General features: G+C 39.0%; 1 protein-coding gene across 2 annotated transcripts in view; it reads left to right on the forward strand.

Annotated features, from left to right (window-relative positions):
• Window positions 1-2,362: 2,362 nt before the first annotated feature.
• scube1 (signal peptide, CUB domain, EGF-like 1) overlaps window positions 2,363-12,888 on the forward strand; it is a 129,364-nt gene continuing 118,838 nt past the window's right edge. For both annotated transcript variants that reach the window (XM_063005349.1, XM_063005356.1), the window contains exons 1-2: window positions 2,363-2,450; window positions 8,692-8,814. In XM_063005349.1, the coding sequence (XP_062861419.1) occupies window positions 2,363-2,450; window positions 8,692-8,814 (211 nt within the window). The remainder of the gene's footprint in view (window positions 2,451-8,691; window positions 8,815-12,888) is intronic.

The following is a 12,888-nucleotide window of genomic DNA, read 5'->3' on the forward strand; positions in this document are numbered from 1 at the left end:
AGTGACTGAAGGATCGAACTCAGGTCTTCAATCTGGAAATTGTATTTTTTTAAATTCGCTTGAGAGAAAGTGACTCATCTCCAAGTGTTACAAACTGTCTGTAATTTGGTCACTCATCAGTTTGGCCAGCAGAGGGAGGTATCATCTCTTTAATTGGTCCAGATCTGGTCCCCACATCTACTACTACTACTACACTGAGACAATCATGAAACTGATCAATCCCAAATCCATTTTTTGAATTTGTTCTTATTAAATTATTGTTGTTGTTATTGTTTTATGATCTATTAATGTAGTCACTCACTGGATAATGCAAAGTCCAGTTAATGGTGATTACGTTGCCTAAAAGGATTACAATTTTTCTAAATAATATAATACTTGAATTGAAATGACATTTGTATTAGGTAATCATGTATTCGCCAATCAGAGAAAGTTAGTCGGTTATTCATATTAGTAAAGGATATGAAGAAGAAACAAAGAAAGTTAGCAAAAGATTTTTTGAAGATCACCAAGATAAATCTTTAGTATAAATTGGAACATAGATTGGAACTATCCTGGCCTTTTCATCCAACATCAGTGCCACACCTCACAATTGCTCTTTGGACTAAATGGCCACAAATTCCCACAGACACAGTCCAAAATGTTGTTTTAGCCAAAAAGGTGCCAAATCCATATAATTGTCCATAGTTTTGAAATGATAATGTCATTTTTTGGCTATCTGATACATAAGCATGTTTATTGTGTGTGTGTATTATATGTGTAGATTAGCAAACTGGTATACTTATGCATCATTTGCAGATTTTAGCAGTATATCATCTTCAGTACTCTTATATCATATGGTGTACAGGAAAGCTGGTAGCTTACAATTATTTATGTGGTCCAATATTCATTAGTAAACATGATGATTTAGTAAACAGCCATTTTTATCATTTTGTAATACTATTCAGTACATACTGTATATACAGTTATGTCATGACAGTCTTGGGTTTTTAATTCAAATTAATGATTGGAACACTCCCCCCTTTTGTAGCAAGGCCTCTAAATGTCATTATTATTGGCTGACTATAGCTTGTGATTTCTCTGTGCCCTAATAAATAAGGCTAGTTTAACTGAACCCATTAAAAAGTACTTGTACAGATCGGAAATAAAACTCAAACTGTAACCGGACCTAGGCTATGAGAAATGTCCAGATGGTCAGATGTAAGCCTAGAACCATAAAAAACAACAACACCAACACCACCCCCAACAAAAAACCCAGATCAAATATGAATTAGAGATCTGCTGCTTAAACACAAGGGACAAGTCAAGTCAAGTCAAGTCAACTTTATTTATATAGCGCTTTTTACAATAGACATTGTCTCAAAGCAACTTTACAAAATCCAGGACCAACAGATACAAAAAACCCCTGTTGAGCAAGCTGAGGGCGACTGTGGCAAGGAAAAACTCCCTGAAAATTACAGGAAGAAACCTTGAGAGGAACCAGACTCAGCAGGGCCCATCCTTCTTGGGTGGCCTGGAGGATACTTTAAATAAATACACGATTTACACAGAGCATACGAACACAGAATTAAATGATCTAAAAGTTATAACTGGTAATAAATAAATAAATAGATAAATAATAATAGAGTTGTTCTTCGCTGTAGTCTTCAATAATGTCTGTAGTGATTTCTTGTCATTCTTGGTGCAATTACTCCAGACCCGTCACATCCGGCAGGAGCAGCATAGTTGTCACGGCAGTCTCGACTTTAATCCTTAACCTCGGCGGGTAAACAGGTTTCCATCAGAATGCCTTTGGAGTAAAACAACAAAGAATGTAGTTAATAATGTACAATGCTAGTTGAGTAAAACAGTTTTACAGAGAGTTTTAGACTCCGGCAGCCCTAATTATTACAGCATAACTAAAAGGGAGAGCGAGCAGGTAACAAGGTCATGAAGGCTTTCACAGGACATCAGCGCCCACCTCTCCTACCCTCTGTGGACAGAGTCCACAGTTAAGCAAGCTTTACATCCTCATGTCAGCATGGGCTAAGAGTCTGACATCTAAAAACTGCCCTTAATATTAAATGGAATCAGACTTGTTAATTTATTGGAACTTTGTGAAGATGCAAAGAAATGATACACACCAGAACACATCACTATAGAACTTATTAATTGGGGTGGTATTTAAGAAAGCTATTTAGTGTAGTGGTCGACGGTTTCAGACTTTTTACTCCTTCAATCTCCTCCTCAACTGTGTATACACCAATGAGAGAGCATCTCTCTCTCCCTCGCTCTCTCTCTCTCTCTCTCTCTCCCCCCACTAGGAGAGAGCTGTTATCGGAGAAAGACGCACCAGTGGAAACTGCGCTCAATCACAGCTCCCAACATGGCAAGTGCGCGCTTTCTCTGGAACCTCTGCTTGCTTGTAATCATCAGAAATACCATCGGTGTGCTGGGAAGTGTTACAACAGCAGGTCAGTGCTCTTTTATTTTTACCACCTTTTCATTCATTCCACTACCAAAACTTTAAATAACCTATCTTGGCCATTACGCTTTCTTTCTTTAACATATCACATCTGACCAGATGTTCATTCATTAACTTCGGATCATCTGCCTTAATCATTTATTTTTTATTAATAAAATATGGTGTATATATAATGTGTGACGGTTTGTTGTTTTCTCTGTGTGGCTGCTGTAGTTTAAACCTCAGTGAATCTGTTTGGAAGCTTGGTCCACTTGCGCATGTGTCTTATACAAGTGAACGTAACTTTTTGCTAGCCTACACGTGTGTGTGTGTGTGTGTGTGAATGCATCATACTGTACTGGGATAAAAACGATGTTGTGATTTTGGTTGAGTCCCATTAGACTATGTGGGGTCGTTTGACTATTCGGTTCAAGACTGTTGAAGGTGTACATCTGCTGCACCCTCATCGACCCCTCATCGATAATCTGCCCAAGCACTGTGGGCATCAACAATAGCAAAAAGTCGATAGGCCATGAATGGCAATGAAAAAGCACTTGTGTCCTTTTAAACACCGGTTATCATCAATGTGGGATTGGGATCCGATTGTTTAATAATTTATTTATTTATTCATTTATACTAACCAAGTTATTTGAAACATTTGCATAGGGGTGCATGCATTTGATTGAAGTTAAAAGATGTAAAATATGCAAGATGTAAAAGACCAAGTAATGTGTAGTCTGTTATGCTTTGAATTTAAATTGCCTGGATGGTAGCCTTCCTTTTATAAGAGTAAAATGTTCATAGATTCAGGACTGCCCTAATTATTAGTAGTATTATTTTAGCTAAGTATTATTCTTATTAAAACAAATGAATTATTGTATGTATTATTGAAATAAATAAGATATAAACAATATTATAAACATATAAACTTAATTATAAAATGCAGAGATTACTATATTTTGAAATGTTATATTGGAACACAAACTGTGTTAAACAACAAAACAGCTACAAATAGTACATAGTGTAAAGCCTTTAAATTAAAACCCGATTCAATTATGATGACACAAGTGAATTGATTTATTCATTCATTAATTGAATTTACTTGTTAGTTTTCCTCTGTAACCAGAGAATTACTGGGCGCAATATAGAAACACATCCCGGACATGAGGCCAATCAATCGCAGGGCTTTGGCGGGTATTTTTAAGTACTTGAATGTGACTGCTCCTCTGTAAGTAAGGTCTGAGAATCCTGATAGCATATTGCTGTGAAGTTTTATTTGCAAAACCAAGAGGTTAAATGTCAGCATTAAACATGTATGATTAGGTTTGCACATTAAATTGCTTGTTAATTGCTATTTGTAACATTGGTTATAGTAATATAACACAAAATATATAGTAATATAACACAAAATATGTAGTATAGTATATACATATGTACAGTGTATCACAAAAGTGAGTACACCCCTCACATTTCTGCAAATATTTTATTATATCTTTTCATGGGACAACACTATAGAAATAAAACTTGGATATAACTTAGAGTAGTCAGTGTACAACTTGTATAGCAGTGTAGATTTACTGTCTTCTGAAAATAACTCAACACACAGCCATTAATGTCTAAATGGCTGGCAACATAAGTGAGTACACCCCACAGTGAACATGTCCAAATTGTGCCCAAAGTGTCAATATTTTGTGTGACCACCATTATTATCCAGCACTGCCTTAACCCTCCTGGGCATGGAATTCACCAGAGCTGCACAGGTTGCTACTGGAATCCTCTTCCACTCCTCCATGATGACATCATGGAGCTGGTGGATGTTAGACACCTTGAACTCCTCCACCTTCCACTTGAGGATGCGCCACAGGTGCTCAATTGGGTTTAGTCCATCACCTTTACCTTCAGCTTCCTCAGCAAGGCAGTTGTCATCTTGGAGGTTGTGTTTGGGGTCGTTATCCTGTTGGAAAACTGCCATGAGGTCCAGTTTTCGAAGGGAGGGGATCATGCTCTGTTTCAGAATGTCACAGTACATGTTGGAATTCATGTTTCCCTCAATGAACTGCAGCTCCCCAGTGCCAGCAACACTCATGCAGCCCAAGACCATGATGCTACCACCACCATGCTTGACTGTAGGCAAGATACAGTTGTCTTGGTACTTCTCACCAGGGCGCCGCCACACATGCTGGACACCATCTGAGCCAAACAAGTTTATCTTGGTCTAGTCAGACCACAGGGCATTCCAGTAATCCATGTTCTTGTACTGCCTGTCTTCAGCAAACTGTTTGCAAGCTTTCTTGTGCGTCAGCTTCCTTCTGGGATGACGACCATGCAGACCGAGTTGATGCAGTGTGCGGCGTATGGTCTGAGCACTGACAGGCTGACCTCCCACGTCTTCAACCTCTGCAGCAATGCTGGCAGCACTCATGTGTCTATTTTTTAAAGCCAACCTCTGGATATGACGCCGAACACGTGGACTCGACTTCTTTGGTCGACCCTGGCGAAGTCTGTTCCGAGTGGAACCTGTCCTGGAAAACCGCTGTATGACCTTGGCCACCATGCTGTAGCTCAGTTTCAGGGTGTTAGCAATCTTCTTATAGCCCAGGCCATCTTTGTGGAGAGCAACAATTCTATTTCTCACATCCTCAGAGAGTTCTTTGCCATGAGGTGCCATGTTGAATATCCAGTGGCCAGTATGAGAGAATTATACCCAAAACACCAAATTTAACAGCCCTGCTCCCCATTTACACCTGGGACCTTCACACATGACACCAGGGAGGGACAACGACACATTTGGGCACAATTTGGACATGTTCACTGTGGGGTGTACTCACTTATGTTGCCAGCTATTTAGACATTAATGGCTGTGTGTTGAGTTATTTTCAGAAGACAGTAAATCTACACTGCTATACAAGCTGTACACTGACTACTCTAAGTTATATCCAAGTTTCATGTCTATAGTGTTGTCCCATGAAAAGATATAATGAAATATTTGCAGAAATGTGAGGGGTGTACTCACTTTTGTGATACACTGTATATATGTTATATATAGTAATAAATATTAAAACAACATGGCCTTTTAGGTTGTTTAAAAGCCTAAAAACATTCTATTACTTTACATTAGAAGCTTATTATTGTCCTAAATTTTAACTTAGATGATCTTAAATTTAAGGCTACAATATACTGTATGTTAAACTGGTGGCTGGTTAATGTCATAAAACAATTTTTTTGTGTTGTTTGGTGAAAATAAGCTTAGATTGGAAACTGTCAAGAAAAAAAATGGATGTCAAGTTCTTTTTGTCAGACTGCTATGAGCAAAAGATGAAAAAAATAGTTTGTCATCTGTCATGGTATGGGTGTGTATTAGCACCCATGGCTTGGGTGACTTGCACATGAAGGTGGAGACATATATTGAGACTTTCAAATGCATATCACAGTGTGCTACAACATCATGGCTTCAGAGACAGAGTGAGTGTGCTTGACTGGCTTGCCTGCAGTCTAGATTTGTCTTCTATTGAAAATTTATGACATATAATCAAGTGGAGAATCAGATAATGCTGACCACACAGTATTGAGCAAATCTCTTGTATTAAGCAAGAATGGACAAACATTTTACTAGCAAAACAGTTATAAAACAGTATAATTATTCGGTAAGATGATGTAACACAGGGGTAAACACACCTCTGTCCAGACTTTTTCTGAGTGAATTGCAGGTATCAATTTCTAAATTTGTTTATCTTTACAAAGTACATTATAGTTGCTCAGTGAAAACTATTAAAAAACCTTATTTTTCAATCACTTGGCACAGTGCAGAAACACATGCCATGCCTCAGCCACAGCTTCCTCAGACATAACAATCATGTCTGTTTGTAGATGCCTGACCGGCTGATAGCACAGATGGGGATCCGAACCGTTATCCTAGCAGTATTGGGCTTCTGCAGTTTAATGCTGTACCACATAAGCAGCATATCATTTATTTTAGTTACTTAAGGTTTAATAGACCTACAAGGTCAGAAACCACTGTTAAATGGTTTAACACAATTTACCGCTGCATTACGAAATGCAACCTGAATATTTATTCGTTCATGAGAAAGCCATACATCTATTCTATGACATCCTGGGTTCTCTGGGCCCAAGCGTATTTCAGATGGAATAGAAGAAAATGGAAATGTTTGGTGTGGTCAGATGACTTTACCTTTTAGCTTGTATTTGGGAAAGATGAACTTTTGTTCTCTGTGTCAAATTGTTATCAGCAACAGGAGCAAAAGCCAACATCTGTCATGGTATGTAGATTCATTAGTGCCCACAGCCTGGGTGACTTGAACATGTTTGAAGGTTCCATTGAAGCATACATATATTGTATCTATATTAAATAAAGGTTTATGAGATTTACCAAATTACAGACTCTTAATTTTATGACATGGTACAAAATGTCCCAATTCCTAAGGAAATATGGTTTCTAATACATGATAGTCTCAAAATTCTGGTTTGAGAACCAAACTCTTACTGACATCCTCACAGTAACCAAACTCTCTCAGATTAATTCATGGTATTAGTACATCATCAATGTATTTTGGGACAATTTGTATTTCTGATGGATGTGTCATGTCAGTCAACATCATAAGTTAAATGTATAAAATGTCAGTGGATTCTTTGGAAAATGTGTTAAACTCTATCCAGTGTTTTTTGGTCAGTATTGGACCCAATGCTTTTATTAATTTTCATAATGAGACATCTGTTTTTGTCCTGGCATATCCCAGGATGTAAATAATTAGTTAAAATATGTAACCATTATTATGAAATATTCGAAAAGCTGAAATATATTTCTGAAAATTGTATAAACCCATATTAGTAAATAAAATGATATACTTCCAAAATGCGGCCAACAGTTTGGGTAAATGACTTTACTGGTCAGCTTGACTGTGCCCCTGTGCACAAAGCAAAGTCTATGTAGATATGATTTGATGAGTTATGGGCAAAGGAATTCCAGTGACCTACACAAAGCGCTGACTCCAACCCTACTGAACACCTTGTAGATGAATTGGAACATTGATCATGGCTAGCTACGCATCTGTGCCTGAACTCACAAATATTCTTTTGACTAAATGTGCACAAATTCACACTTGTCTGAGCAGTCTTGTGGACAGCAACTCCATAGTAATGTCTATGCTTTTGCAATGGGATGTTTAACAAACTGATGGTGTGGTGTCCAAATACCTGTGGACATATAGTGTGTATAGAATAAGCCTATGTAGTGCCAATTCCAAATACAGCTTTAATATGCACACCTGTCTTGTACATACATACATTAATGATATTAGAAGAATGCCTTTATTTGTCATATACATATGCATATACTTGTGTACAGTACAATGAAATTCATTTTCCGTAAATCCTAGCTTGTTTGGATGCTGGGGTCAGAGGGCAGGGTCAGACATTTTACAGCACCTCTGGAGCAGACAGGGTTAAGGGCCTTGCTCAAGGGTCCAACAGTGGCTACATAAGAGAAGCTGAATTTGAACCAACAATCTACTGACTGATAGCCCAAAACTCTACAGCTCTACCAACTAGGCTACCACTGTCCCTACAGTGCTTTACAAGTTATTCCTACAGTACAGATAAACCTTGTGGGTACACAATTACATACTGTAGCTGATTTTCACCTCTAGCATTTATAAATTGAAAGGGACCCTCAAAGGACCATCATTAAATATAAACATTGTTGAAAAATTCCAACAACAGTGCTGCACCTGATAAACTCACAAATATACCCACAAAGTTAATCTGTATCAAGAGCAGAGCTTAAAAATAATCAGTGAATGTTCCTAAGTGCTTTTTGAGTGCATCTTGTGCTTATATTCTGCATATAAAAATGTATTAGATTTAATAGGGGACAAAAAAAGTCTTTATATCTTTACTAGAGTAAGACTGTCTGACTGGAAGGTCTTTAATACCATAAAACCTCCTATTATGGCAATATTTCAGTCAGTACATCTTAAATCAGACACATATTTTGGCATAATGTGTGAGCTCTGGTATGATTATTCATTTTCCAGTTCCTAAAAGTTCAATTTTCCGATTCCTAATATTATTTAATTTTGTATTTTTGAACAAAAGTGCACCTCTCTTACTTGGCTCACCTTTGTTGGCATCACTGCTCTGCTCTCTCAGTAATGCTAAATTAGAAATATTTCACATTTTTGAATTACACCGAGTGTAGTTGAGTAACAGTTTTGTTTATGTGATTTTTATTTCAGATGTAGATGAGTGTTCCGAGGGCACGGACGACTGCCACATTGATGCTCTCTGTCAGAATACCCCAAAGTCATTTAAGTGTATCTGTAAGACTGGCTACAAGGGTGATGGCAAGCACTGTGAAGGTAATAAGTCGGTGCTTCTTTCGTCTTTCTTGCTTCTTTTTTGCATTTAACTCAAAGATGATGTAAAATGGTTTGACTGTGGACAGTGTAACCTGTGTTCAAGTAGCTCCCAATTCATAACAAACCTGTAGTTTGTTGCTTTCTAATTACATCTGTTTATTCAAACAATTTTGTCTCCGCATGAAGTAAGAGTTTGGGCTTTCTTCTTGACCTTGGCAATAAGATATATATCACTGTTCCATTTAACATGGGAGCTACTGAAGTAGTTCAGCAACTGACCCAAGTTAAGATTTGTGTCCTTCTTGCTGGCAGAGGGGGCACGGAGGCACAGATGATTGTTCAATCATTCTCTCTTGATTGACAGTCACCTGCAATTAATGTTAATTCGCTTCAGGTGGAAGTTTTTCTATGTATTACAGTTTCTCCCTTTCACACTTGCCAGCTGCCTTCTTGGCTTTTCTCTGAAGCCGTGAGACTGGGCCACTCAATCTGGTCTGGTCTTCCGCTGGCATGCAATGCCAGCATTCTTTAGTTTTCTGGGAACTCATCCTGGTGTCATGGGGGAGTGGATTGCCCATGAGATGGCGTAACGTCCCTCTTATGGAATAGACTCCATCTGTAAATCCACATTTTGCGCCTGATGTACCACTTGGTGGGGTTGTCAGATCCAGTTCTCATTTCTGCTCTATCCCTATTCTATCCACTTTCTTTGTTGCGGGCTGCAAATGCTTTAGTGTCTTTTGTTTGTTATTTTGTTTCTGTTATTTTGGCCACTTATTTATTTGTTTGCCTTTATTCACTTTCTGTTAATGGCTTTCAAGCCACTGTATTGTTCTACCTTGGTTAAAACATTTGCATGGGATATATTTGCAATCCTGCTGTTGTGTGGAGTTGCCTTGCACTTCAGTAGCAAGGCACGCCTAGCTATTACAGTTCCATGTACTTTTTGATGCAGCAAAACTAGGTAATTTATTTGGAATTATATGGATTAGTCACCAGCTGCAGTCAATTAACATCTTTATTGTAAAAAAAACATTTTTGTAATAACAAGCTCTTAAAGACAGTATAAAACTTTTTGCAAAACCAAACTAATAATCAACATTGCTGTATATATTTTTGGTCCATTTGGTTATGATCATAAAAACCAACCAGGCATAACATTATGAGCACTGACAGGTGAAGAGAATAACACTGATTATCTCTTCATCACGGCACCTGTTTGTAAGATTTGAGCGAGTTTATCAAATTTTGATGGCTAGACGACTGGGTCACAGCATGTCCAAAACTGCAGCTCTTGTGGGGTGTTCCCGGTCTGCAGTGGTCAGTACCTATCAAATGTGGCCCAAAGAAAAAACAGTGGTAAACCGACTGCGACAGGGTCATGGCCGGCCAAGGCTCATTGATGCACGTGGGGAGCAAAGGCTGGCCTGTGTGGTCTGATCCAAACTACTTAGCTCAAATTGCTAAAAAGTTAATGCTGGTTCTGATAGAAAGGTGTCAGAATACACAGTGCATCACAGTTTGTTGCGTATGGGACTGCATAGCCGCAGACCAGTCAGGGTGCCCATGCTGACCCCTGTCCACCGCCAAAAGCATCAACAATGGGCACGTGAGCATCAGAACTGGACCACAGAGCAATGGAAGAAGGTGGCCTGGTCTGATGAATCATGTCTTCTTTCACATTACATGAATGTCAGGGTGCGTGTGCTTCGCTTACGAACACTTGGCACCAGGATGCACTATGGGAAGAAGGCAAGCTGGCGGAAGCAGTGTGATGCTTTGGGCAATGTTCTGCTGGGAAACCTTGGGTCCTGCCATCCATGTGGATGTTACTTTGACACGTACCACCTACTTAAGCATTGTTGCAGACCATGTACACTCTTTCATGGAAGCGGTATTCCCTGATGGCTGTGGCCTCTTTCAGCAGGATAATGCGCCCTGACACATAGCAAAAATGCTTCAGGAATGGTTTGAGGGGCACAACAACAAGTTTGAGGTGTTAACTTGGCCTCCAAATTCCCCAGATCTCAATTCAATCAAGCATCTGTGGGATGTGCTGGACAAACAAGTCCGATCCATGGAGGCCCCACCTCGCAACTTACTGGAGTTAAAGGATCTGCTGGATCTTGGTGCCAGATACAACAGCACACCTTCAGGGGTCTAGTGGAGTCCATGCCTCGACGGGTCAGGGCTGTTTTGGCAGAGAAAATGGGACCAACAATATTAGGAAGGTGGTCATAATGTTCTGCCTCATCTGTGTATTTATAAAACTCTAAACATGCTTTTATTCATTTTATTATTTTTATTTTGTGTATTAGAAGAATTTAACATGCATAAATTGCATGAGCTCCTCAACAATGCTGATGTACTGTCATCCAGCAGAGTGTGTATTCCCATTTTGTGCCCAGTGTTTTTGGGTTGGTCTAGATCAGGATTAAGTGATTATTAAAGATTAAAATGTGTGCTGGGGTCTCAAAGTGTTTTTGGAAATAATAAATGTTATGTTTTTAGCAGAAAGGCACCATCCTAATTGTTACAAACGCAAAGGAAATAAGCTAGTGTCTGTAATTTTATGGAGACGTGTTAGCTCTGTTGGGTAATGTCAAGTTTACACTACCGACTTTCAAGTTGTTCACATTGCTGTACAGTTCACACTACACAACTTGATCTCTTGTAATCGGGAGTCTTTTAAGTCATTGTGGTTTTCACACTACACGACTGATCCGCAATAGGGGGTCACACACTACATGATATGTCACCATGAGGAATCTCAGTTAAGTCTATCTGGTCTCCAATGTTTTGTCACGAAAACACATGTGAGAAGTGACAAGGGGTGTAATGATACCACGTCCAAAAATGCACGTCAACAAGTGAGCGATCAAAGTTGTTTCAGCGCTGATGTGTAGAGTAAAAGCAAGTAGGAAAAATAAATAAATCTGGGTGAAGGAGTGGGTTTGGCTACACGGCCAGCAGGGATTGTCTGTTCTGCAGAGAGTTAAATAAATATTTTTTGCAATGCAACTTTGGTGTTATGGTTTAGTGTGGAAGTCACAAATACTGTAAAGTTTGTGTGTGTGCCGATGTATTTTGATAACTATATTATGGCTCTGGTCCACATATTTACAACTCCTCCCCCCGGATTTCCCTTCTGTTCTATGTGTTCATAACAATCACAACCTGACCGCAACACCTTTCACGCTACATTAATTTGAGTCACTGACAGGTCCAGATATTTAGCATGGTTGATATTTTTCTTGAGTCTGCGAGCGCTCGGCGAGCCGCTCGGATTGAGTTGTTAAACAGTTCACACATGGCGATCGAAAGCCGATTTTCGGGCCCCGAGCAAACGTCGAGCTGCCACATCTATCGGTGAGCGAAAATCAGGGCAACTAGGCATAAAATCTGTGGTAATTTTGTGGCATAGTACACAAGTTGGAGTGAGATATGCTGCCACCTTGATGACTTTTTAGGAATGTCCCTGCTTGTTTCACATGGCACTACTGTATTTCAATTTTTGTGGTGCATTCATCAAATTAAAGATTAATTAGTTAAAACATTAAATATATTTAAACTTGTGACTTGTAGATCATTGATGTCTGTCTTTACTGTACATTTTTCTCACTGTCCTAACTTTTTTGGAATAATACATATCGTTTAAGGGCAGTATTGTTGCGCAACAGGTACTGGAGGGTCCCGTGTTTGATCCTTGCTTTTATGATTTAAAATTCTCTCTGTGTCTGTCTTGGTTACTTGTGGATACTCTGGTTTCAAACCACCTTCCAACTATACAGCTGCTCTAAATTGTCCTCAAGTGTAAGTGTGGTTTACCCGAAATCTCAGCCCACCTTGGTTAGTAAAGATATGTGATAGGGGTAGATGAAGCTTTGAATTGGCTGCTTGGACTGTGTATGATTGTCTTGGAGGCAGAAAAATCACCCCAAACCACAAAATTCTGTACAAGATTCAGTATAACATGAGTACTCAGTTATATTACTACACTACGTGGCCAAATATATGTGGACACCTGACCGTAATTTGGTTGGACATGCTTTTCCAGATTTATTTGCGTTGATA

This window comes from Trichomycterus rosablanca, chromosome 1 (genome assembly GCF_030014385.1).
Source record: "Trichomycterus rosablanca isolate fTriRos1 chromosome 1, fTriRos1.hap1, whole genome shotgun sequence".
In the NCBI taxonomy this organism is placed as follows: domain Eukaryota; kingdom Metazoa; phylum Chordata; class Actinopteri; order Siluriformes; family Trichomycteridae; genus Trichomycterus; species Trichomycterus rosablanca.